This window comes from Protomyctophum parallelum, assembly GCF_964188405.1.
Source record: "Protomyctophum parallelum genome assembly, chromosome: 20".
Lineage (NCBI taxonomy): Eukaryota > Metazoa > Chordata > Actinopteri > Myctophiformes > Myctophidae > Protomyctophum > Protomyctophum parallelum.
Genome location: NC_139718.1, coordinates 35,804,170 through 35,828,613, shown reverse-complemented (window position 1 = coordinate 35,828,613; position 24,444 = coordinate 35,804,170). Strand labels below are relative to the sequence as shown.

The window sequence follows — 24,444 nt, the reverse complement described above, 5'->3', positions numbered from 1 at the left end:
ACCTAATAGCCTGCAACAATGTCATGCTGGCAGCCCCTTCTGTATTGATAGTAGGCTATGCAACAATTCAGATGTATGTAATGTAGCCCTACTTTTTTTTTTACAAACAATATTTTTGACAGACCAATAGAGGATGCCGATTAAATGAACTGTCAATGTAATTCTCGATATATAAAATTACACATGAATGATACGCGCACACATCTTTCGACTATCTCTAGGTTATTGTGAGTGTGTGTGTGTCACTGTGTGCGCGTGCGCGAGAGAAAATAAATCTCACGCATATGCTCGGGGGGGGGGGGGGGGGGCAAATATAAGTTTGATTTAGTTTGAAATGAAAATGTGCATAAAATAAATGTATAGGTTACGCCACGACAATAATGTGTGTAAAGCATGGTCGGGACGTTGAGCCCCTCGCCAGTTGGACGCAGGCAGTTTGCCCAAATTGCCCAAACTGTGACCCGAATGTTAATTTAGCCACTTAAAACCGATCATAATCTCCATGCCAGAGGAATGCAGAGAAGAATGCAATGTTTCCAGAAGTTCCATAAAGTCTCAAGGGGGATGTTTGATGTTTCATACCCCCCGTTTCGTAAGAAAGCCCTATGATGGTAAAATGAGAGCTGGGAACTGCCCCCCCTATTAAGTAGCCGGTTGTGGAAAGATTCTTCCCACTTGGAAAGAGGCTTTTCCTTCTTGGACATCTGCTAGTGGAGCTTCCAGTAGCCGGAGAGGAGAGAAGGGTCCACCCAGCTCCTGAAAAGTTCTCTGATATAGTTGTTGGGAGGCTGCACTCAAACTCTGTTGGTTCATTTCTTGGGTTGATTAGGTGAGTTGGCATTCCCTTCTTTGTTGAAAATAGATTTGTATAAGCTTATTGTATACTCACTTTATTATGAATGGGAGCGTTTTACTTTGGCGAATTGGTTCATTTTGTGGCATTTTCCTCCCAAATTTCAGGTCGAATTTTGATACATTTAACGGATTTTAATTACACTTTTCAGACTCCTTTTTCATGATTTTAATTAACAACTTGCTTGGTTCGTTAGTTTAAATGAGTTCTAAGGAGGAGCTTAGTCTGTTTTACATTTCGAAATCGATCCGTTAAAAACATTTCTTAATCAATTAGCCTAAAAGAATGCAGTGGCAATTATTTAAAGTTCTTGTCAGCTCAATGTAGATGGTTAGCCTAATTTATGTCGAAGTTTGGAACTGGGACACAGGTCTAATTGTGATTATTATCATGAGGTGAGGTGGGCTCCTTATTCCGAAGGGCCACAGCGGAGCAGTGAGTGAATGTGCCCCCTAACTGCAGTGTGCCTGCTGTTGCACTAGGCGGGGCACGCAACCTATGCTTAAGATGGCATTTGGCTTCAGAGTTTTACGAATATGGCGAAAAAAATAATTCGAAATGTAATGATAATTATTCTTGGTTTGTTAGTTAGACGGTTGATTTGAAGGCTTTGAAATACCGTCCTTGTGTAGCCTATATCATCTCCCTTAATGTCAAACCAAACGAGGGGCACACAGATAGTCAGGTTAAAATTAAACGTGTCAATCTGTCTGTCATACCGTGGGTTCTTAAATTCAGGCACTTTATAGCCTACGCGCCTATAGAGGCCTACTCGTGACTGCCAGGCTCTGTGCCCATCGCGGCTGCAAGACTCATGCACCTTGCCTGTCTTTCCCTCTCAGATTCATTTATGAGCTGCTGACCCACGACAGCTAAAGATGAAGATAGGGCTTTCATTAGCCACCGCTGCCTTCGTTGCAGTTCTGTTCTCCTCCGTTGAAGCTCAAGGTAAATGCGACCACCCCCTTCCCTCCTCTCACATCATCACTCTTTCTCTCTCTCTCTCTCTCTCTCTCTCTCTCTCTCTCTCTCTCTCCTCTCGTTTTCCTATCACTGTATCTTTTTCACTTATGCAATAATTATTACAGGGTTTGAGCTGTAGGTTTTTTTTTCTTTTTTTTTAATTCAGAGCCATCAGTATGGAATTACTGCAAGTGTCTGTGTTGATCATTTGAATAAAGTTATACCCAGTTTCATGTGTATGCTAATTAACTGTGTATGGTTAGCCTATCCGTCAAATGACTTTTGTTATATTTCTTTTATCTGGTGTGACATATGTCCTTTTGTATTTTTGGATGTGTCTCTATCGCATAAATCTGTTCTAATTAGGCTGGAATTATGTTGGTTATGTAAGTCCAGATACCATTTTCTCATAGAGATTTGGCAAGGATAAAACACCACATTTATTTCATTTACAATTTACGATTATATGCCTTTCAACAACAGGGCATATAGCCTACCAGAAATACAACAAAAGTCATTTAATGGATTCATGTTTCCCTGTAATTGTTTAGTGGTTTCTCTCTTACATTTGATTTTATGATATAAGGCTCTACTCTGTGTCCAAACCAAGGTTTGGCAGGAATACTGCCAAATCCAGCTGGGCAGATATATCAGAGCCCTCAGTTATAATTTAGTAATGACTCTTGATGCATTAAGGTTTAACTAGTTTTCTTATTTGTAAGTCTGAGGCTGAAATGGTTATAATACTGTAGTTGTGGCAATATTGCTATTTAATTCTGAATTCTACACTAAAGTGCAGTAGTCATTGTTTGTTAATGTAGAAAGAGTTATTACATACAAATGAGTTAGATTGAGTGTTAGTGTTAATTATCTGTTGATAGTTGATAGTTTAAACAAAATGTCTCTCTGTGAAATTTGATATACCAACAGTTTCAGTCCAAATAATACCGAAAACCCAAAATGGAAATGTGGAAAGAAAAAAAATCGGATTCTTTCCCCCTGAAAAGTCTTCCGCAGGGGGAGAGTCTAACGTCTGCTCCCATATATCTTCACTAACGGAATGGAAAGATGTAATACGAGAATCGCAAATTAATCCTCAGACAGCGCAAAGACAAAGAGCCTTTCTCGGGCTTCTTTTTGCGGGCATTCGAGAAAACGCTGAGTTGCAATCCATATGGAAAGTTAATATGCAGTAATGTTTAATGTCAGCACATGTTGTGGAATTACTTTGGCATCTGTTCTGCCTCTTTGGGAGAGTCAGAGTTCTTTCCCTCCTCTCTCTCTCTCTCTCTCCTCCGCCTCCTCTCACTCTCCTCCTGGCAACAGCAGGAGACTTGACTGGCTGGCTGGAGACAGAGGTTACAGAACAGTAGCCAGACTCGGGGCCCCTAGACGCCTCTGAGGTGTCCTCTGATTAGCAGTTGGTCAGGCAGACATCTGTTTATACCTGACGAGGGGGAAACCTTTTATTTAGATAATATCCGTTCCTCCAACAAGGGTTTTAATTTTATTTATTTTAAATTGTTTACACAACTGTGCTGTAAATCAAAGACATTTCCAAGCGTCTTGCGGTGGTGGGAGTAGGGGGGGGGGGGGAGTCAAACGGGTTTTCTCGTGTGAATGAAGACCACCACCACGATATTCTCTTCCAAATGTTCAACCTCATCCACTGTCACTCTCGTACGACTCCTTCCTTACCTACCTACACTAACACTGCCTATCACAACTATCCTTATTGTGTACTGTACACACACACACACACACACACACACACACACACACTCGTGCGTTTGACGTTGGCGATGAGCACTTGTGGATTCAACAGGGGGAACATGGCCCAGGCGGGGCCGTTTGAGTTGAAGTGCCAGGTTGGTTATTTTGATTCTGGTGGCCTCAGGTCCTGTTTTGTCATCTGCCTGTGCATTCAGTGTGTCCTGAACTATGGCTTCTTCCTCCAAAGTGTATTTTACAATGATATTCTTGCATCCCATTGGCCCAGATGCCATCTCAATACCGCATGCCTCTATTATGACGGAACGATTCCAGGTGAAGTGGACCAGTCTCCTGAATGCATGCTAAACCTAGCTTCTATCATCCCCCGTTACCGACTGGTGCCGAGATGAAGCACTAGAGTAGTGTAACTGCCATTATATTAGTAATTTTCTAGTTCCATAAGAAGCTTTTGTCCCACTATTCAGTTATTTATTGTTGTGTAAAATTAATATTACGCATGGATATTTATGCATTATACTAATATTTAAGCTCAGATTTCGGGTCTGACCTTTAAGTCTAATATTGTTTTGAAGCTTTGAAGAAATTTTAGCTTTTTTTGTTTTTTTTGCTTTTCTCTAAACTGAGCATGTGTGAGATAAATGATAATTACAGACATTACTATTGTAATGTCTGCCTTTAACACAGTAGCCTCTCTGAGTCTCACCCCCCTCCTCTTTCCCCCCGGTTACTAACTTACGGTTAGGTTGCATGGCAAGAACCAATGAGGAAGAATATCATTTTACAATATGTCTTGTCATTTCTGTCTGTTTGGTCCCGATTGTACATGGAAACTCCCATCCAATCAATCAAAGTTGTTGTGACCCAAACAACTTTCTCCTGTACATGATGCATGACGGCTGTGATCAGGCCGGCTCCATGTGGAGGTCGATGTCTTCTTGTGTTCACCTCATTAAACATCACGCTTCGTCTGTCCGTAATGGTTGTCCAAAGTGGTGTCCTGTCCACTTCATGCCGTCTCACGCCATCTCATGCATTTGCGCTGCCAATGAAAAGAACGTACACAAAAAGTCCTCTGCGACAAATTGTGTATTCTTTTTGAGAGGTTTGCAATGGATGTGTGCCAATCACTTGTGTAAAGAGTCTTAACATCAACAACAGAAATAACACTTTGTGTTAAAATATGTTTATATACTATATATAACATATACGGTGTCAATTCATGTTATTGTCATGCCAATAATTTAACTGGCAGCCTTGATTCCATTGTATAATCAGTAACTTGAGAATGAAATTGTCTTTGTACTTTGATATTGCTCATCTACCATAATGAAAGCAACTTAAACAGCAAAAATCCTGAGTATTAATTTAACTCTGAAAGTGTCAAAATGTTTCTTTCTTTCAGAGTTAACCACTTTCAACCTGGCGTCCCTATATCGGGCATGCAATTATAGGCAAAAATGGTCAGAAATCTTCAGAAATGGCATTAATTGCAGATCTACAAGCGCACAGTACAGCATACATGTGAGAAAGTAGATCGGCTCTCACTGCTAGATTTGGAATGTTTTTGACCATTTTTGAAAATGGTCGGGGCTTAAGTGGTTAAATTGACATTCTGGATTTGGCTGTGCAGTTTGGGGGGAGGGGGGCTGGTTGGGGCATGCACTGTAATGACTGCACTCAGCATGTGTTGTATGGTTCACCTCAATGTTTGCATTATGATAAAAGTTTGTGTGGAGTTGTGCACACGTTGTGTATCCCGGTGCTTGAGTTTGCTGGCCGTCTCGGTCGCGCAACTCAAACAAATGTCATTTTCCTCCGAAAATGGCTTCTCACACTTTCCCCCCAGTGTTGTTCTGTGTTCCTTATTTGTCACCTCACAAAATTGGATGTCAGTCCTGTTCGTCTGTCCCCAACAACGAACGTCTCCACTTCAGCCATGAAGTGTTTGTCGTTGGGCTCAATGTTGAATGCCATAAGCAGAATAATGCTTTGCTTTGATTTGATCAGAAATATATCAGCTCTAATACAGCTCTGTGTGCAGAGCTACTTTTTAACATTGACCTGTCTCTTATTTGCAGTGGAGCCCCCTTCAGACTTGAAGTTTAAAATTCTAAATGAGAACACAGTGCAAATGTCATGGAGAAAACCCCCGTCAAGGATAGAGGGCTACAGGTTACAAGTAACAGCAGCAGATTCAGGTTAGTATGTTTCTGTTCCATCAGCAAATTCAGTGCTCTGGCGGTCATTCTGGATACACATAACTGTAGTTACATTCATAACTTTAGTTTAAAATGCCTACTGTACCAACTGCACTGATGACAAACACACTCCACACTCATTCTACTAATTGTTGTCCAAACAATAGCTGCATCATTGAAATGTATTTTCTTCTATCAGATGAACCATCCAGAGACTTTTCCCTTGCCGCCTCTGCCACTAAGACTTCCATTACTGACCTGACCCCTGACTTGGACTACTCTGTGTCCATCCTCTCCTACGCTGGGGCAGATGAAAGCATCCCCGTCTTTGGACAACTCACCAGTAAGTGCACTATTCACGCATGGTTGGGCTCCTTTAGAATGAGCAGCTTTTATGATTCAAGATGTACAGATCAGATGCGTTAATGACCAGTATAGGCATGCACTTGATATGGGCATAAGATATTTTGCATAAGTTTAATAGCTGAAAGTTAAGTTTTCAAAGCAGCACTGTGAGTGGTTTAATGGGAATGATGTATAATTACTGGCCAGTTACTGCTCCATTGACAATGAATAGGATTCTGACTTTGTGGATTAATTCAATGATTTTAATGTACTTTAACATCCCACAGAGTTTTATTTTATAGTAGAACCATCATTTACTAACCAAATATCCAGGAAATCATCTGGGGTACTTGTGACAGTCGTCTTGTCCACTTTTTCCTATTCATTCTATATGGAGCAATTCATGAGCGTTGACAGCTGTGAGGGATGAGAGCGGGAGTCAGACAAACTGCTCGGGGTTGTTTCTGGCCGTGGGAGATGGAAGGAGTTATTAGACTAAACTATCCTACGAGAACTAGCCTGTCCTACAGGATAACACATCTGACACCTGAAACGCCGGGGTTCTCCACGTCGTCATAGACCAACAGCTTCCTCCAGCCACACATGACAGAGGGAAGAGCGGAGAGAGAGAAACCCGTCTGTTTGTTGAGACCCGAATCACTCTCTGTTTATATATATTCGCTGCTAATGTAGCCGAAAGAAATGTGTCTGTGTGCGCGCGGTTTTGATCCCGCTGGCCGGGCTTTTATGAAATGTTGATTTTCTTGCTCTTTCCGCTGTGAAGAAAACACACGTGATGCTGCAGGGACGGCAAATGTGTGCGGCTGCTGCTAACACTGCAAGTGTGTCCTTTCCTGTGTTTCAGTCCAGTCCAGCAACACCAGCGGACGAGTCAGGAGGCCACAGTCGGATGCAATCAGTGAGTATGTTTACTGTAGTGTCAACTAAAATCTTGTCCGTGTCTATCCCACACACAGCTTTCTTTTTTCTTTCTTTTTTTTTTCCATTTTTTAATAGATGTTTTTCCATGGGACTTCCATCATAACGTTTTTTTCTACACTGGAATAATTTGCTCAGACCTACATTCCACCTTGTGCTGAGTGGGTTGTCACTGGGTAAGCAGACAGGGGGTTCCGACAGTGGCTGGGAAAGCACACATTATTTCCCTTTTAATTGGAACCAGTCTGCACATCAAAAAAAACGAATAGGAAGGCTAGGCTTGAAGCTAGGAGACAGTGCTGCTATGCGTCATGGAGTTGGGAGGGGGAGGGTCAGAGACTGGGAGCTTTTAAAGCTCCCATAATCCCGGGCAGAGTGTTAAGGACGTCACTGTAGTGCCAGCTCGCTGTGAGCGTTGTCTGTTTAACTGTTAAAAGATGTGGAAAGGATTACAGCTCTCCATCACAAGTCCCCTCCTCCTCAGTCAGTCTTCTGATGCAGTCCGACCTGTCCAGTGTGCGGACTAACAGTGGGCCACAGTCATTCTTTCCCTCTTAACATGTTGATTCTTCTGCTGGAAACTGTACTCCTATAGGTCCAGATGCTCCAAAAACTTTATTTCTGCTAGAACACTCACAGGACCTCTGTCACAACCACCCTAATTAACGCGGCTAAAGCCCGACTTTGATGCCTTCGTTTTGACGTTTTGTCAAAGAATTGATACATATATTTTTTCTTTTTACTTGAGGATAACAAGATGTGATAAACGGAATTGAGAGTCAATGAGACCTGGGGGACAGGGGATTAAAGACCATCCACAGAAGTCCTGCCAATTTATCCCAATAGAGTTATCTCAAACGTTCCAAAGAATTTCATCTATGATTTAAAGTCCACCAGGGTTGGACGCGTAAAATTGAACATCTGTGGTTAGAGCTTTGTTGATTGTTTGGTCTATAAAGGCACATTTTTGTCTGTATATCTGCTGGAATGACTATACCAGCCCACTGTTTGGCCCTGCTCTTCATTGTATGACATTCCTTTTGATGTCAGAATGTGTTCTATCAACCATCCAACTAGCTGTCAGGGCTTTTCATTTTTTATTCAGGCCCCTGGAGTAAGAAGTGTGCCAGTGTAAGAATATGGTTCAAACACCAAGATGTTACAGCCATACCTTGGCACCTCGCTTTTCAAAAAGGACCATGTCTTTATGGCACATTTCTGGGAATAGGCCTATATTTATATTTATAGTAGAATTATGCGGTTGCCAATGTTTTCATATTTTCCATGGATCATGGCCACAAACAATCCGGATCAAAAATAATTTATTTGATTCTGTGGCGTTATGTGACTTACTTCCCTCTCTCTTCACACTCTCTTCACCCCAGAGTGTTCGGTCAGTGCCATCGCGGACCTGGTTTTCCTGGTGGACGGGTCATGGAGTGTGGGCAGGGAGAACTTCAAACACATCCGCAGTTTCATCGGTGCCATGGCGGGCGCCTTTGATATCGGCCAGGACAAGACCCGTGTGGCTGTGGTCCAGTACAGCACAGACACCCGTACGGAGTTCCCCCTCACCCAGCACACCAAGAGAGGAGCCCTGCTAAGTGCCGTCAGTAACCTGCCCTACAAGGGAGGAAACACTATGACAGGTATATATATATACGACGTATATACAGGGGAATAGGCTGCTGTGACTGCGATTCTTAAATCCACTCAACCACATGAACTCCGGTGTCCCTATTTTTGTGCACAATGTGCAGTGAAAACTACAAACCTACAATGTTCAGATATTCTAAACAGATTTTTGAAAACTATTGTGGAAATAGATTTCTTTGTATTATTTTTGAACATATAATGATGACATGTCCAGGCAAATTCCATAGCACTTGGTGAAGACTTGACTTTGCATGCGCTCTCTGCTCTCTCTAAAGGCGATGCCATCGAGTATCTGCTGAAAAATATCTTCACGGAGGCCGGAGGTTCCAGGAAAGCATTTCCAAAGGTAGCCATGATCATCACTGACGGAAAGTCTCAGGACCCAGTGGAGGAGTACGCTAAGAGACTCAGAAACATCGGAGTGGAAATCTTTGTCCTAGGTATAGTTTATTGTTCTGTTTAACCGAAATGTTGTTCTCCCAAGTGAAAATCCAAGAACCAAGAACAAGGCTGCTCTTGGACAAGGCCTGGTTTTCCATTGGATGTTGGTTGAAAGATCCCTATTGTACTTTGTGTATTAGTCACATAATAACCTTTCACTCTAACTATAACTCTAGACACCAGCCAACAGTAGCCCACACATGCATGCTTACAGTCTGTAAGTGTCAGATAAAAACTCTAAGGCATGTCTGCAAAGAAAGCCAAAATAGGAATTTACAGACTAATTGATTTATCAACAAATCTGTAAAACTGTGTTTGCAGTGTACAATCATGCAAAGAAGACTGGTATAATTAAAGGATTATATGTAGAGGTTACAAGAGATGTGCGCAAAATTCAGCAATAAATAATACATTTTGCACAGGAAAAAAGACAGTCTTGGACGACTAAGACTAAGACCAAACTGACAGATGAATCTGTAATTCACCTATGTGGGGACAGCCCTTGATGAAAGATCCTAGTACGTTAACATTGCGTTTGTAATGGTCACCTTTCAGGTATCAAGGGAGCAGATGAGGATGAGCTCAAGGAGATGGCCTCCATGCCCCACAGCAAACACGTGTACAACGTGCCCAACTTTGACCTGATTCAACAAGTGCAGAAGCAGATCATCACGGAGGTGTGCTCTGGCGTTGATGAGCAGCTCAGCTCTCTGGTCAGCGGAGAGGAAAGTAAGTCACTTCATTCTTATTTGAATACATGTGCCCACGAATGTTGGCATGATTTTTGTTGGCCGTTCACACACTTACTTAATATGAAATGCTCTCAATAGGAAGCTAATGTATTTCTGTGACACTACTATATACTGTACACATACATGGCCTTGTGCAACAGATCAGAGTGCAGGTCATGTAAAGCTGCAATCCGAAGGGTTATGCTGCGTTCACACGGGCGGACGCAAAGCTACAGTCTACCGTTCATTGTCAATGGAAGCCAGCGACATGAAGATGCAAAGATGCATCCGACATTTGTAGCTGCTGCAAAAGCTACAGTACAACAGTTACAAATACACTGTGTAGCTTTGCATCTTTGTATCTTTAACATCTGCTCGTGCGAACGCAGCAATAGCATTATGTCGTATACCTGGGATGCAAACCCTGGTCTCCCGCACATACAAGATTGAATACCTACTGTAGTTGGCGACAGGAGATATTGTGCTTATGAGTTTCAGGCTTTGTTAACTAGTAGGTGTCCTAGCCGACCGGGGTCTGTACGCTTTTCCGACCCGTCAATAGTCTGACATGCGGAAAACGACCGGATTAAGGTTGGCGAACATGCATTAAGGTTGGCGAACATGCTCCGTGCTTGCGGTTATGGTTAGGTTAGGGTTTGAGGTAGGTTGTCGTTGTCGGACCAATGCCTGGTCGGAACTTAGTACTGCACTCTAGCCGACCAACACCAGAGTGTGCTATTTTAATGACATACTTGATTAGTTAAACTATATATTTATAATATTACAAATATATATATATAAAGTTATGGATTGCAGCCTTAAACTCAACAAAGAAAACAGGCTCAGTATGCATTACATTGCATTGTAAATAGCTTGTCGGGGCCAAGGGAGCATGCATCAAAAGCTTACGATCCTCATATTATTGTAAGCCTTCCCCTGACATCTCTCCGTGTTCCGTATAGTGGTGGAGCCTGCGTCGAACCTGCAGGTGACAGAGATCGCCTCCAAGTCCATGAGGGTCATCTGGGATCCCTCCCTGGGCGAGATCTCCGGCTACAAGATCACGCTCAACCCCATGGTGCCGGGCATGAAGCGCCAGGAGCTGTACACGGGGGCCACCCAGACCAGCATCAGTGTCCGGGACCTGTCTCCCGAGACGGAATATGAGATCCTCCTGTACGCCCTCAAAGGCCTGACCCCCAGCGAGGCCGTCATGGCCATGGAGAAGACCCAGCCTGTCAAGGTGTCAACTGGTGAGCCAACCAACACTCCACTGCTTAAAACCCATTTTGGGGCGGGGACCCCTTTTGGTGTTAGCATCATGTTACGCTTTAGCTATTGAAAAATAGCAGATCTACAAGCTCGTAGCGCGCCACTCGGTGGCGCGCTATGAGCTTGTAGATCTGCTATTTTTCAATAGCTAAATTATAACATAATGTTTCAAATTAGCGAGGACTAATTATATGAAGATAGGTTGAAAAGTGGTGAAGTGGTCCTTTAAATATGACAAGAATTCTTACGCACTATATAACTCATTCATACCAGATCTGTAAGTAATCCATGATTTCATGTCCTTTAACCCAGAATGCTCTCTGGGACTGGATGTGCAGGCTGATGTGGTCCTGCTGGTCGATGGCTCTTACAGTATTGGATTACAAAACTTTGCCAAGGTCCGCGCCTTCCTGGAGGTCATGGTCAACTCCTTCGATGTCGGAGGAGACAAGATCCAGCTTTCCTTGGTGCAGTACAGCCGAGACCCACACACCGAGTTCGCCCTCAACACCCACCACGAGCTCAGCGCTGTGGTCAAGGCCGTGCGCACTTTCCCCTACCGCGGTGGCTCCACCAACACCGGCAAAGCCATGAATTATGTCAGGGACAAGATCTTCACCCCGCTGCGAGGCGCCCGCCAAAATGTGCCCCGCATCATGGTCCTGATTACTGATGGCAAGTCGTCCGACTCCTTCAAGGACGCGGCGACCAAACTCAGGGACGCCGACGTGGAGATCTTTGCCGTGGGCGTAAAGGACGCCGTGAGGTCCGAGCTGGAGGCGATTGCCAACCAGCCACCAGACAATCACGTCTTTGAGGTGGAGGACTTCGATGCCATGCAAAGGATCTCCAAGGAACTGACTCAGTCCATCTGCCTGAGGATTGAACAGGAGCTCCTCAACATCAAAAAGAGGAGTAAGTAAATGACCTAGAGCACTGTTTCCCAAACACTGGGTCGGGGCCTATTTGTGGGTCCCCTTATTTTGTGTTTCCTACATTTAGCTTTTAATTATTATTATTATTATTATTATTTCAATACATTTTCAAAAAACATTCCCTAAAAAATAAAAAGCTTTTGATGAATTGAAAACAAAATTGAAGAAAATCCATAAGTTGAACAAATAAGAAGTAGGGAAAATAGCTGATCTACAAGCACACAACGCAACGCAAAACTATTTTCACTAGTTTTGGGTCACAGTTTGGGAACCATTGACCTAGATGCGGAGGCTTCATATGTGCAGCCAGGAACCCTGTGTTCTGCTCTTGTCGTAATGTAAAATCATTCTTGCTACAGTAACTGACTTTTCATTTGTCCTTGTTAGCACCATCATGCACGTCCTCGTGTACTTTATTACATATCGTAACTATTGACTTTGTAGAAAGAATTTACCATCGCTCGGCCCTTTAGAGATTGCTCGTATTGGCATTGGACCAATATAATCAAGGAAAGGTCACATATATACAGCATTATATTACAGTCTGTCTACCGTATGTCTCAATTATTTCTCGATTGTGACCCGTTTCAACTATACTGGAATTGAGACAAGCAGACACAAGAAAAACATTGTGAACTCAATTGAGCTTAGCACGTCCACAAATACCGGAAAACCGCACGCTTGCTGCTCAGGGGAGCTCTCTCACACCATTTGCTATCGTTTACTGTTTTATGAACACTATAGCAACTGGAAGGCCTGTGTTTTTTTGTGCTTTCTTTTTTGTTTTCTTATCCAACCATAATTCGGATCCACAAGGCCACCTCAGTTCTGAGAGGGAGTAGGACTGTGGCTACTTCTCGGCACAGCAGTAGCATGACATCACTCTCCATGAAATGCTTATTGATACTGAATCCTCTTGGCCCCAAAACACAGAACAATTAGCTAGCTTAATATCTTGGGATTGGCAGCTTAAAAAAAAAAAAGAATATATATATATATATATATATATATATATATATATATATATATATATATATATGTATATGTATATGTATAATATATGTATATATGTTATGGATTAAGAACAAGCTATTAGTAAATCACTTACTAATGGCTAGTTAACACAACGGATGCGCCAGCATATTTCGAAATATAGGCACTAGAGGATGCAATGTAGTGCATTGTGTTGGCATGGCATGCCGCACGCTTAGTCGCTTACTATTTGTGCAGGTAGAGATTTGTGCAAACAGACTGGTTTGGTAGAAGAAGACAAACTGGCATATTCCTTTCCCCCCCCCTTTTCAATGAGGGTAGAAGGATGCTATGCCCACCACAGCGCACCGGTCAGAGAACATGGATTCAGAAAGGACAGTGATGGCTAAATCTATAACTAGCAGTCCTACCTAAATTGTTTCCACTGTGTATCCCAGTTACGATAAAAACAGCTGTAATTGTGTGTATGCCCATATGCTCCATACCCTCATGTTATTTATGTTATTTCAGATAGGCCTACCATTCATTTATTCATCATCATGTATGTATGCGCATCGAACTCAATCATCTCCTTATTAAAAACCCATAAATTACCGTCATCCCTGAAACCAAGTTCTCTGACCAGAGCCCCATAGTGGGCATAGCATTTATTTATTTATTATTAAAAAGAAAATGGTCACTGTTTCATTTGTGGTGGCATTTATTTTGTAAAATAGGCCACAGAACAGCTAATGAGTGGTTGAGGTACAAAAATGAGATAGGCCTATGTAAAAGAATATAGCACCCATTTGCTGTTGTACAAAGTTTAATCTATTTATTTGTAGTTATTTTTGCTGTGCTTTTCTTGCCCTTATTGACAGTGTAGAGAGAGACTCTGAAATTATCTGGTGCACGTCTTAATGACCTGAATTTTGATAAATGTTTGCGTATAATGACAAGAAAATTCAACCGCCCCAAAATAGTATTTTATTCAAATCAACATTGTTTTTAAACCAAATGGTTCCATTAACTTTTATTACAAAATATATTTCTGATCTAGACCTAGACAGAAGTAGAATCTATTATCTTTCTAGATTGTATATTGAGTTGAGTGACACCTCATGTGGTTCATGACTGTATACAAGGACTGACTTATGAGCTTTTCTTTTGCAGGTCTGCTTCCGCCCAGAAACCTGGTGTTTTCAGAGGTGACCTCCAGGAGCTTCCGCACCAGCTGGACCTCTGCCTCCACCGCCGTCCTGTCCTATCTGGTGCGTTTCCGCAAGGCAGAGGACTCCACCGGAGACTACATCTCCATGTCGGTACCCGGCGACACAACCACCACCGTGCTGCCCCACCTCTTCCCCCTCACCGCGTACGAGGTCAACGTCTTGGCCCAGTATCTGCAAGGAGACAGTTTCGCTTTGACAGGCCAAGAGACCACTCTGGAAGGTGTGTATAACACTGGCTCAGCTCATTGCAATAGGCTCTGTGCATGACTGTAGTCCTGGTTTTCCAGGAGCTGTCATACCAGTATCCTTTAATTCACCCCATAGATGCCTTTAAATGATGAAACCCAAAAATGTTTATGGATTAGATAGAAAATAGTATCAGGAAGAGTCACAAATATTTGTGTAATTTTATAGAAAGGTTTGTCACAATAAATATAAAATATGTTGAAAGACCTTACAACATGGGCCTCCATTGAGTGTTTTCACAAAACTATAGTGGATTACAGGTTAGTTATTGATAAAGGACTTTGATAAAGTGAGTAACTTAAGAAAGATCTACTCCATTTTCATACAACAAAATGCTGAATAAACTGTGATTCCAATAAAATATCTAAAAACCAAATGTGTTTCCATAAAGATGAGAGTGAGTAGAACAAAAGTAAATAATTTTTATGCCTGTTATTTAAAGTAAAAAAACAACATATTTTTCTTGGTGTCACGTCACTGACCTTGCCCCAACAACCCCACGTTATTTGCATTTCAGAAAAAGGAGGTGTTCGGAACCTGCGAGTGACGGAGGAAACGACGAACAGTTTCAGGGTGTTGTGGCAGGCCGCTCCGGGTGACGTGATCCGATACCACCTCTCCTACGTCTCGCTGAGTGGGGCCGGGGACACGCTGCAGGCCCAGACCATCGGGACCGAGACGACTATAGTTCTGGAGGAGCTGTTCCCCATCACCACCTACCGTGTGTCTGTGTCTGCTGAATATGGCTCAGGCGTGGGCGACGGTATGGAGGTGGATGGCACCACGAAGGAAGGTGAGGAGAGAAATACGGTGGTCAACCTTTTTAGACACGTTTAACAAAGGTGGTTGAGTTTTAATGCAGAGTTAAAAAATGCAGTCGGCGACACCTGCTGTATGAATGTCTAACCCGGGTTCCTTTGTTTGCAGTACTCGGGTCTCCTCGTGACCTCCGCGTCTTCGACGAGACGATATCTACTATGAAACTGTCGTGGCAGGCGGCACCAGGGAATGTGCGTCAGTACCAGATTTCCTACAAGCCATCGGAGGGTGGAGAGCGGCACGAGATGACCGTGAATGGAGATACTACTGAGGCTATGCTGAAGACTCTCCAGCCCGCCACTGAATATGAGCTGTTTGTCAGCGCTCGCTATGATTCTGGTGTCGGGGAGCCTCTCTTAGGCATCGGAACAACTTTGGAAGGTAAAAGACATGTCTTTTTTGTAATATTTACTTTGTAATATTTAGGTATTCATTTATTCTATAGCAGATGTGAGTGACAAGTGTGACATATGGCTTGCTGCAATGGTCACAGCGAGTGGGTGATCACTGCCACTCAAGAGGCAGGCAAACCTGGAGATTGCTGGTTTGCGCAGAGTGTCCATTTCTTTTCCACATCTCTGATTTGTGAGCGGTGTTAGGTCGCGTGTGGGTGTGGAGCAACGCCACTGTTTCAAAGTCCCTCCTAGATTTCTTAGGATGGTGCTGAATGTGTCACTGTTTGCAGTAGACGCAGCAGCATTTAGGAAGCTGTCGGTTATATGGGCTCCATTTGCTGGGGAAAAGGCTGGAATGTGGTCCCAATTCTTCTGGCACCGACAGAACATATTCGCTTGGCTTTACCGCCCATGAAGCCAGTCAGATGGAAATGGATGAGGGGTGGAGTGTGGAGGATTGGTGTGGTGTGCAGGAAAGCTTGTAAACCTAGAAAACTCCTGGAATGGCTTGGAACAGACGTATAGACCCACATGCCTGGCTACTTGGGGAACTTTAATACTTTTGCTTGTCTAGGACATAATGTGTCCTAGACACTCCCCATATGGGGAGTATAATGAACCATATTATGGCTCATTATCGGACAACGGTTTATGTGACATATGGCGAGTGTTAATGACACTTGGATATTAAGTTTTACAATTCATAAAGTATATGTACTGTATATTGGCTTTGCTACTGATTTGAGGCAACCAGATTTACCATTTTATCCGTTAGCAGTTTTGGCTCATCTGACTGTGACGAGTGGTAGTGGACATTCCACTGTACTCCAAGAAGCATGGTCAAGCGTCGTTTTCTGTCCACAGCAGCACACAGCTAAACCAGGAGTATTCATTTAACTCTGAAAGTACCTTCACAGGGGTCGTTTTACACTTTCAGAGTTAAATTAGCACTCTGGGTTTTATTGTACAGACCTTTTTTGGGGGATGGGGTTGGATTCTAGAGTGAAGAACATCTGTTTTTGTGCTGAGCATTTTAAGGGATGTCTTTTGGCTGTAGGATCCAGCACAGAGGGAGGTGAAAGGTTATGGCTGGGGTCACTCCAGGGGGCAAGAAGACAGTCAGAGCGTGAGCTCTGTGATGAGATGTTTTTGTCCCCTGAGGTCTGAACAATAACAACGACAACAAAGACCCTGTCTCCCACAGAGACTAACAGCTCTTTCCCCCTGACCAGTTTTGCTTGTGGCAGTTCAATCTAAAGTTCACAGAGCCTTGTGCTTTGGTCAGAAACTTTAGAGCTTGTGGCCAACGTTTGAAAACTAAACGGGACTGATACAAAGCCCCCATAGTGGCCTATGGACTGGATCATTTGTTTGGTTTACCGATATATAATTGTTGCCACACGGTAAACTGGCAAAATACAAAGGGCTAAAAGAAATTGGCCAAGTTGAAAATGAATGGACGGATAAGAATGATTAGACTTGGCGAGCTGCAGTTCTGACCCCTCGCTGTCTCACGGGGGCCCATGGTGCAGACAGACCAGGGTGGAAGACTTTGTTGTTGTACACTATGGATGTCTTATTTTGTATTAATTGGTTCATGCCTGGCTCTAAGCTCACCTCACTTTGACAGTAGCTACAAAGTTGCCAAATGGACTTTTTTTCCTTTTCTTTGAGGCCTCCAACACACACTAAAGCTATCCTGTTTGTCACGAGAGGAAGAATGAAGTCCTTGTTGTTTGCTAATGCCACCTCCCGTCTTGAGAAGTGTGGTCACTAGTGGTGGGTGTGTCACCTCTTAACAAGGACATTTTATAGCAGACCACAGGGACCTGCTGAGCATGTGGCTGAATCTTTAATGAAACCTTGTTCCTCTGTGGAAAAAAAAACGTGTTTAATAGGGGTTGGCCGGATGTGAGGAGTCCCTCAAGATTAATTTACATTTAAAAAATGATTTGATTAATTAATACATTCAAATGTTAGTATGTTACATACATTGATTGCACTGCTGCGGTGCTGCCTGCAGCCTGAATGATAGATGTTCTATTCTACTGGGTGAACCGACATTCAGAGTTTTTCTTTCTGTGTTCCATTGTTGACCAAAGGGCTTGGTTTGGGATGGCATAGAGATAGTTTCCACGTTGCAGATCTGCTCAGTCATCAGCCATACCCACACCCACAGGGGAAAAGCAGACCAGCCTCTGTGCTCCATGACAAAGCATGTCGTTTAAACTGTCACTCCATTTATGCCCTGCGGTGACATCAGCACGCCCCCGACACTGATCTCATTGTGCCCAGTGGGTGCCACTAGACTTCAGTGACCCCCCTCTGTGATGTGCCTGCATGTAGGCGAGAACTCTGCAGAGCAAAAAAAACAAAATGTCTCAAACACAATAACGCTCCTTGTAACTAACATTGGCCCGTAGCCCATTACATAAAGCCCTGAAGTAGCACTGAATTTATCACATCCTCTCAAATTGGCGTGACTAATGGAAAATCCTTGCGCCGCCAAGAAAAGAGAATATGGTGTCAACACTAATTGTCAAGATGCACATCTCAAAGGTGAACATACTGTAAGACATCAATGTCTGTCTATAATATGTGGTGAGAGGAAAGACAATGGAGTCTTCTCCAACATGTGGAAGGTGTTACCTAGGGGAACATCAAAGCTGCACGAACCACGAACTGTGTCTGGTCCCAGAGAGAACTGGCCGTTCACCTTCTTCCAGGGAGGGGTGAGAGAGAGAGAGAAGAGAACAGATATTTCTCAGTCTAGAGCTTTTCCATTGTGGTGAACAGTATAAACTCGCCTTTTGTGTTGCCTTGAATGAACTGCAAGTCGCTCTGGATTAGCTAGGTGGGTGGCATGCTAATGCTGTCTTACAAACTTAACACTGACGGACGGTGTACACATGAGGGGATTTGTGCACTGTCGAATGAGTTACATATGGATAAAGTATCATAGAGAATTTTACCGTGTAGGAAGGAGGGAAGGAACCCCAGATTAATATGTAATTGTCCACAGACATCCATCTGAAAATATGTTGTGCATTTCCTATTCAAATGTTTAAAAAGATATTTCGATTTATTCTCAATGTGTTTTTAAATAATTGATGTACAACCTCACAATGTGTCGCTGTGAGCTTGTAGATCAGCTATTTTCATTTGCGCTTGTTTTCATAGACCTGGCCACTTGTTTCTCTTGCAAAACTGGCAACTTATACACACACACAAACGCAAAGACTTATGGGTTACAGGAAAAAGGTGGATAGGGTTCAAGTACCACTGCTCCAGGGTTTTATGAAGTGCCCTGACCTTCTGACCTGCTCTTGGTGCCTGTGTAGTCGTCTGTCTCAGACAAATTTCCTGATTGATTACACTTAGGCCCATATATTATATCTTGCAATCAATATATAATAGATTTGTCCTGGAGTATTTGAGATTTGTCCGAATTCCAAATGTGATTGATTGTTATTATTGATTATTCCAAAACGTTATTATTCTAAAACACGCACGTACAGTATGCACGCCACGCCACGCCACGCCACACATACACGCACGCACGCAGGCACGCAGGCAGGCAGGCAGGCACGCACGCATACACGCACGCACACCCACACACACACACACACACACACACACAAAATTACAAAACATATTCCATTAGATTGGTTTGATTACTTGGCCTCCAAAATCTATGTAGATGCCTGAGTGTGATTTAAACTATACACCCATCATCAATCATTCAACTCATGTTCCTCATCACCTAATATTAATGCCCTTTTAGACACATACTTAAGTAATAATAATTGTTGTTTTCTTTTCTCCAAACACACTTTGTAATTTCAAGAGTGTGTTTCGTTAACTGCAATACATTGCTATTGCTCATTTATTGTCATTATTTGAAATGCAGCGACACCGACCCGTTCCTTTCAAACTCCTGTCAGTCACTGGCTTTGATTTATGGTAGGCAGACAGTGGAACAAGGGCAAAAATAATACCAGCGCGGTCTTGTTTCCTCACAGACTGAGGCCTTTGGAAACTGGGCTTCAGGTGATGCCAGCCCAGGCTAGTTGGTTGCAATGCCAAGTCAGTTTTTTTTTCTCCCACCAAAGGTCCCCTAAGGGACCCTGGCACACAGATAAGTGAACTGTTCATCTCCATGGCTTATTAGATGAGCAATTTGCTGAATTGAGAGCAATGACATAGTCCAAGGGAACTGTGAATAGAAGGCCCTGTGCTGAAATGGCGTTTTTGGAGGAATAGTGGATTTTCATGCGGGGCTTTTGGAGTGGCTTATGGAAAGAACAGCTTTGAGAATTGAAACATTCATTGAAATATATTCAGTGAAAAGTATCAAATAGCGCTTCGTCAAAAACCTCCCAACTCCACTTGAGTTGAATGTTTAGTTTTTTGGAGGTGTGTTTCTTCCAGACAGCAGAGATATTAATCTACAGCAAAAAGGTGTTGGAGCATTAAATAGCATGGTCATTGTGTCATCTTAAAAATATTTCTTGGCTGTTTATTTAATATCATAGCTCTGTGCAGTTTGTTCCTTACAGGTTTTACCTTATGTTATGTTTGTGTGTGAGGGCAGACAATGATGTCTTCAGGCTGTACACGTCTTTGGCTGCAGATGTGAAGGTCATGTCAGAACTCGCCCTATACAAGATGATGATTTTGAGTTAATGTGTGGTTTACTCTGGTAGTCTAGTCAATGGTCTTTCTATGAGAGCAGACTTCTCCTTGTAGGGTGTGGATCCAACCATGGGTCACATTGAGAAAATAACCAGGCCATTGGGGAATAGTTTTTTGCCTGAAATGGTGTGGACAAATATGAAGCAGCCATAGCGTCTGATATTTATTGCCTTTGGCTTAAGAAATGCTTGTCATACATGGAAGACAAACACCTTTCGACTGTGTTTTGCAGTGAGACCTTGGTTGAACACAAGATGGCCCATGTGTTCTGCATGGGTGTGCATACGTGGTTCAGTTCTGGAAGTCGGCCCTTCTCCATGCTTGGCTCATAGTGATGATGAAAAGTGCACCGTTGTCTGCAGAAGTCATTATCTTGTGATCCTGTCACAGTTGCCTTGCGCACAGCCAGAGAAGTCAGTCAAGTCCATCCCGTGCTGTTGACTTGGCAAACCCTCTCTGGATGAAGTGATCTTGGCATTTAAAAGGAGTCCACATTGTCCTTACCCGGCGGTTTCTCTTGAGGTGCAACTTGGGGTTTACGAGGTTATTTTTTGTGTAATTTGTGTCTGAGTGGAAGTAATTGTCAATTTATCTGTTGGAACTTGTGAGTGAGTGCTGAGAAGGAAGCAGACAGGTCGGAGAATTCTCCAAAACAAAAAAGGATCGAGTAAGGATCCATTTCAAATATGACAGACTTGTGTGTGTGTGTTGTTCTTTGGACCTCGCTCATTCATCCAAACAGATTCATCCAGTGAAGACCACCCACCCGCCTCGCTCCAGCTGTGGGACTATGGGGTTGTGCTGGTGTGTGTGATGTGCGAGGCGGAGTGTCTCTGTGGCACAGCCAGTGCAGCTTATTGAGAGAGACTATCTCAACGGGGGGGGGGGGGGGGCATCACACACGGCCAAGCACCTCCTGGCAGCGCATCACAAAACATCACTGCGGAAAACCCCACTACTGTGTGCCGGTCTCCTCCCCCGAGGACGTCTCAGTGAGAGAGTGAGAGAGAGTGCAGGGGGGACATGCACGCACACAGTCACACACACACACACACACACACACACACACACACACGCACACACGCACACACACATGCACGCACACTCACACATCTGTGATTGTAGCAAACACACTTGCACAGATCAGGTTTCTTCACATTCAATGGAAAATGAAAGTGCTGGCAGGAGAGGGTTTGAGGCGGTGTGATCGGTGATTGGTTTTGCAGAGATTTTTCCAAGAGTCTCTGATTATGAAGGGAGTAAATCACTGTTGAAACAGACCCTGAGGGGTTAAAGCGGAGACAGACGGACGATTGCTGGTGGTTTATCGCTGGAGCTGTCCATTTTGTCCGTCGCATGTCTAGCCCACTTCCTTAGAATTCCGTGTATCTGCATGAGAAATCAAGCACAGCTGAGAAAAAAGCCACCGCCTGCACGTTTATTTTTCCAAAAAAAGCATTTTCAAAGCAAAGATCTAACAGCAACATCTTACAGCACTTGATCTGCATTTGATCGAGGCAACATTGCTTCAATGCCTTTCAGTAAACCCAATCTAGCACACCTGACATAGTGATTACGTGTGTGTGTGTGTGTGTGTGTGTGTGTGTGTGTGTGTGTGTCCCGTTCTCACAGTGAGCGAACTGAAGCCTGTTTCCTAACGCCTCGAATGTAACATTTATCCCACAGAACTGGGCTCACCCAAGGACCTAGTGACCAGTGACGTCACAGAGAACAGTTTCGCCGTGGCCTGGACGGCGGCGCCTGGTAATGTTCGCCAGTACCGGGTCAGGTGGAAGTCTATGTTCACGGAAGAGACCGGTGAGAAGACGGTGCCGGGGGGTGTCACAGCCACGGTTCTGGAGGGCCTCACGCCAGAGACACGGTACCAGGTCTCGGTCTATGCTGGCTACGGCCATGGAGAGGGGGAGCCACTGACAGGAGAGGAAACCACAGATGGTAAATCACTTGAACGCCTTTAATGCATCCACCATACATCTACTCTGGGAGCCCCCCTCTCTCTTCCACATCTCTTCTTCTTCTCTTTATGTTTTTACTTTTGTTCTTTCTTTTTCTTTTTTACCTACCTCGAAAGTGCAGAGCTAGAGAATCATGATGTAGGCTACCAAAAGAAACCATGACCTCAGACCAGTCCAGCCTTCATTTTCATGTAAAACTCAATTGATCCTGCACAGAGCACCTGGAACGAACGCGACAGCCATTTAATGGTCGCTTGGAAAATAAATTGTACAGTAATTTAGCCTAAATGCATGACAGAGTGTGTCAAAATTTGTTTTTCATCAAAAAACCATGGAATTAATATCCTAAATGTGCAGCGAGCATTAAATATTTTATGCTTTCTGGGCTGCAAATCAAGAGCAGGTTTTGTAATTTATTAACATGAATTATTGCCCTTCACTGAGCTATCTGGAAGAGTGACATATAGGTTTAAAAATTATCTAGCAGTAACAGGCTTTAAACGATGATTTGACAGTAATGGCTCATTCTCTAGTGCTCTGGAATGACGTCATCGCCGTTACAGTACCTCTCACCTGAGAAGGTCAAGAAGGTCACAGAGATGCTTATGTAATGGGGGTGATACCGTATGTGTCTTTGTCTCTGGGCCTTTTTGCAAGTTCGAGCATATGGCCCCATGTGTTTGTACACTGAGACATTACATCACGTCCATCACACCTGCACCCAGATTTCGTGGGAGATGCAGGACACCGATAGACGCTGGTGATTCCCTTACTAAACTGCTCTCTTGCCAAAATGAGAAAAGCACATTGGATGGAAACTTGCCCCAATCGGGAGGGAATTCATCCACCGGTTAGCAAAACGGAATGTGCTAATGGAAAAATATGTCCAACCATCATTTTGGTTTGTTGATTCTGGCAAGCAGGACAGGTGCATTATACACCGAGAACAGCCTTGAGGCGACTCCGGAGGCTTGTATGGTTTATAACCGTTAGCACTTTGTCCATGGGTTCCTTTGCACCCTCCATTTCTCTCTGTCTCTACTCTCTCTCTCTCTCTCTCTCTCTCTCTCTCTCTGCTCCACAGAAATCATAGATCCATTTAGGTCGAGCCACACACTGAAAACTTGGATGCGCTGCCTTTTTCCGTTCATAAAAAAACAAAAAAATCTTCTGAAGTCAAGATGTCTGAATATTTTCCTCGGCTCGTTTAGAGGGTTCTGACAATTCACACTTGCCCTTCCTGTTCTGAAAAGAAGAAGAAGAAGAAGAAAAACTCCATGACCACCACTGTGGAAAAAAGAAAAGAAATAAAAAAAAACATCTACATTTGGCTTCTAACCTGTCCAGCTAAACACGATCGATCTTGTAAAGATGGGTCTGTTCAGTGTATATTCTTGAAAATCAAGCTGTATTTTGGAGGATTTGTGTTCATAAGCAATTATGAAAACTGTGCAGATACCCTGATGGAAGTCTCTGAGGTAGCCAAGCGTGTTAATGTTTACTTTACTCACCCGTAGTAAAGCCAAAGCCCCAGTATTTGCAAAAGTACATGCATATGGCAAATGTGGGTGGTAAATTGTCGCACATTCCAGTTGAGCCTGGTCCAAAAAAGTCTACTTTCTATAGAAGTTCACCCGTCCATCCTGTTTCATCCTTATTTTTCCCTCCTTGCAGTCTCAGCTGCCGACAGAGTGGTTGTTGTCTCGGAGGAGACGGAAAAGACCATGAAGGTGACTTGGCAGCCGGCGCCTGGCAACGTGGTCAACTACCGTGTCACCTACAAGCCCAAGGAAGGAGGACGCCAGCTGGCGGCCAAGGTGCCTGGCGGCACCACCTCAACTGTCCTCAGACGCCTCACTCACCTCACCACCTATGACATCACCGTCCACCCGGTTTACCGTCAGGGGGAGGGAAAAGCAAGACAAGGGGAGGGAACAACGCGTAAGTTCATTTTTATGTTTCATCTTACATATACATACAGTATCATTCTGAGTCAGGGTTTGCCTTTGAGTGTGCGTAACGTGTGAGGTCTAGTTCAAAGT

General features: G+C 43.6%; 1 protein-coding gene across 3 annotated transcripts in view; it reads left to right on the top strand.

Annotated features, from left to right (window-relative positions):
- Positions 1–669: 669 nt before the first annotated feature.
- The window catches only part of col12a1a (collagen, type XII, alpha 1a), an 88,021-nt gene continuing 64,246 nt past the window's right edge, over positions 670–24,444 (top strand). For all 3 annotated transcript variants that reach the window (XM_083792575.1, XM_083792574.1, XM_083792576.1), the window contains exons 1-15: positions 670–829; positions 1,696–1,801; positions 5,629–5,748; positions 5,948–6,091; positions 6,959–7,012; positions 8,418–8,681; positions 8,964–9,128; positions 9,685–9,858; positions 10,823–11,113; positions 11,445–12,047; positions 14,213–14,491; positions 15,035–15,310; positions 15,445–15,717; positions 22,113–22,382; positions 24,077–24,343. In XM_083792575.1, the coding sequence (XP_083648701.1) occupies positions 1,732–1,801; positions 5,629–5,748; positions 5,948–6,091; positions 6,959–7,012; positions 8,418–8,681; positions 8,964–9,128; positions 9,685–9,858; positions 10,823–11,113; positions 11,445–12,047; positions 14,213–14,491; positions 15,035–15,310; positions 15,445–15,717; positions 22,113–22,382; positions 24,077–24,343 (3,250 nt within the window). In that variant the 5' untranslated portion in view covers positions 670–829; positions 1,696–1,731. The remainder of the gene's footprint in view (positions 830–1,695; positions 1,802–5,628; positions 5,749–5,947; positions 6,092–6,958; positions 7,013–8,417; positions 8,682–8,963; positions 9,129–9,684; positions 9,859–10,822; positions 11,114–11,444; positions 12,048–14,212; positions 14,492–15,034; positions 15,311–15,444; positions 15,718–22,112; positions 22,383–24,076; positions 24,344–24,444) is intronic.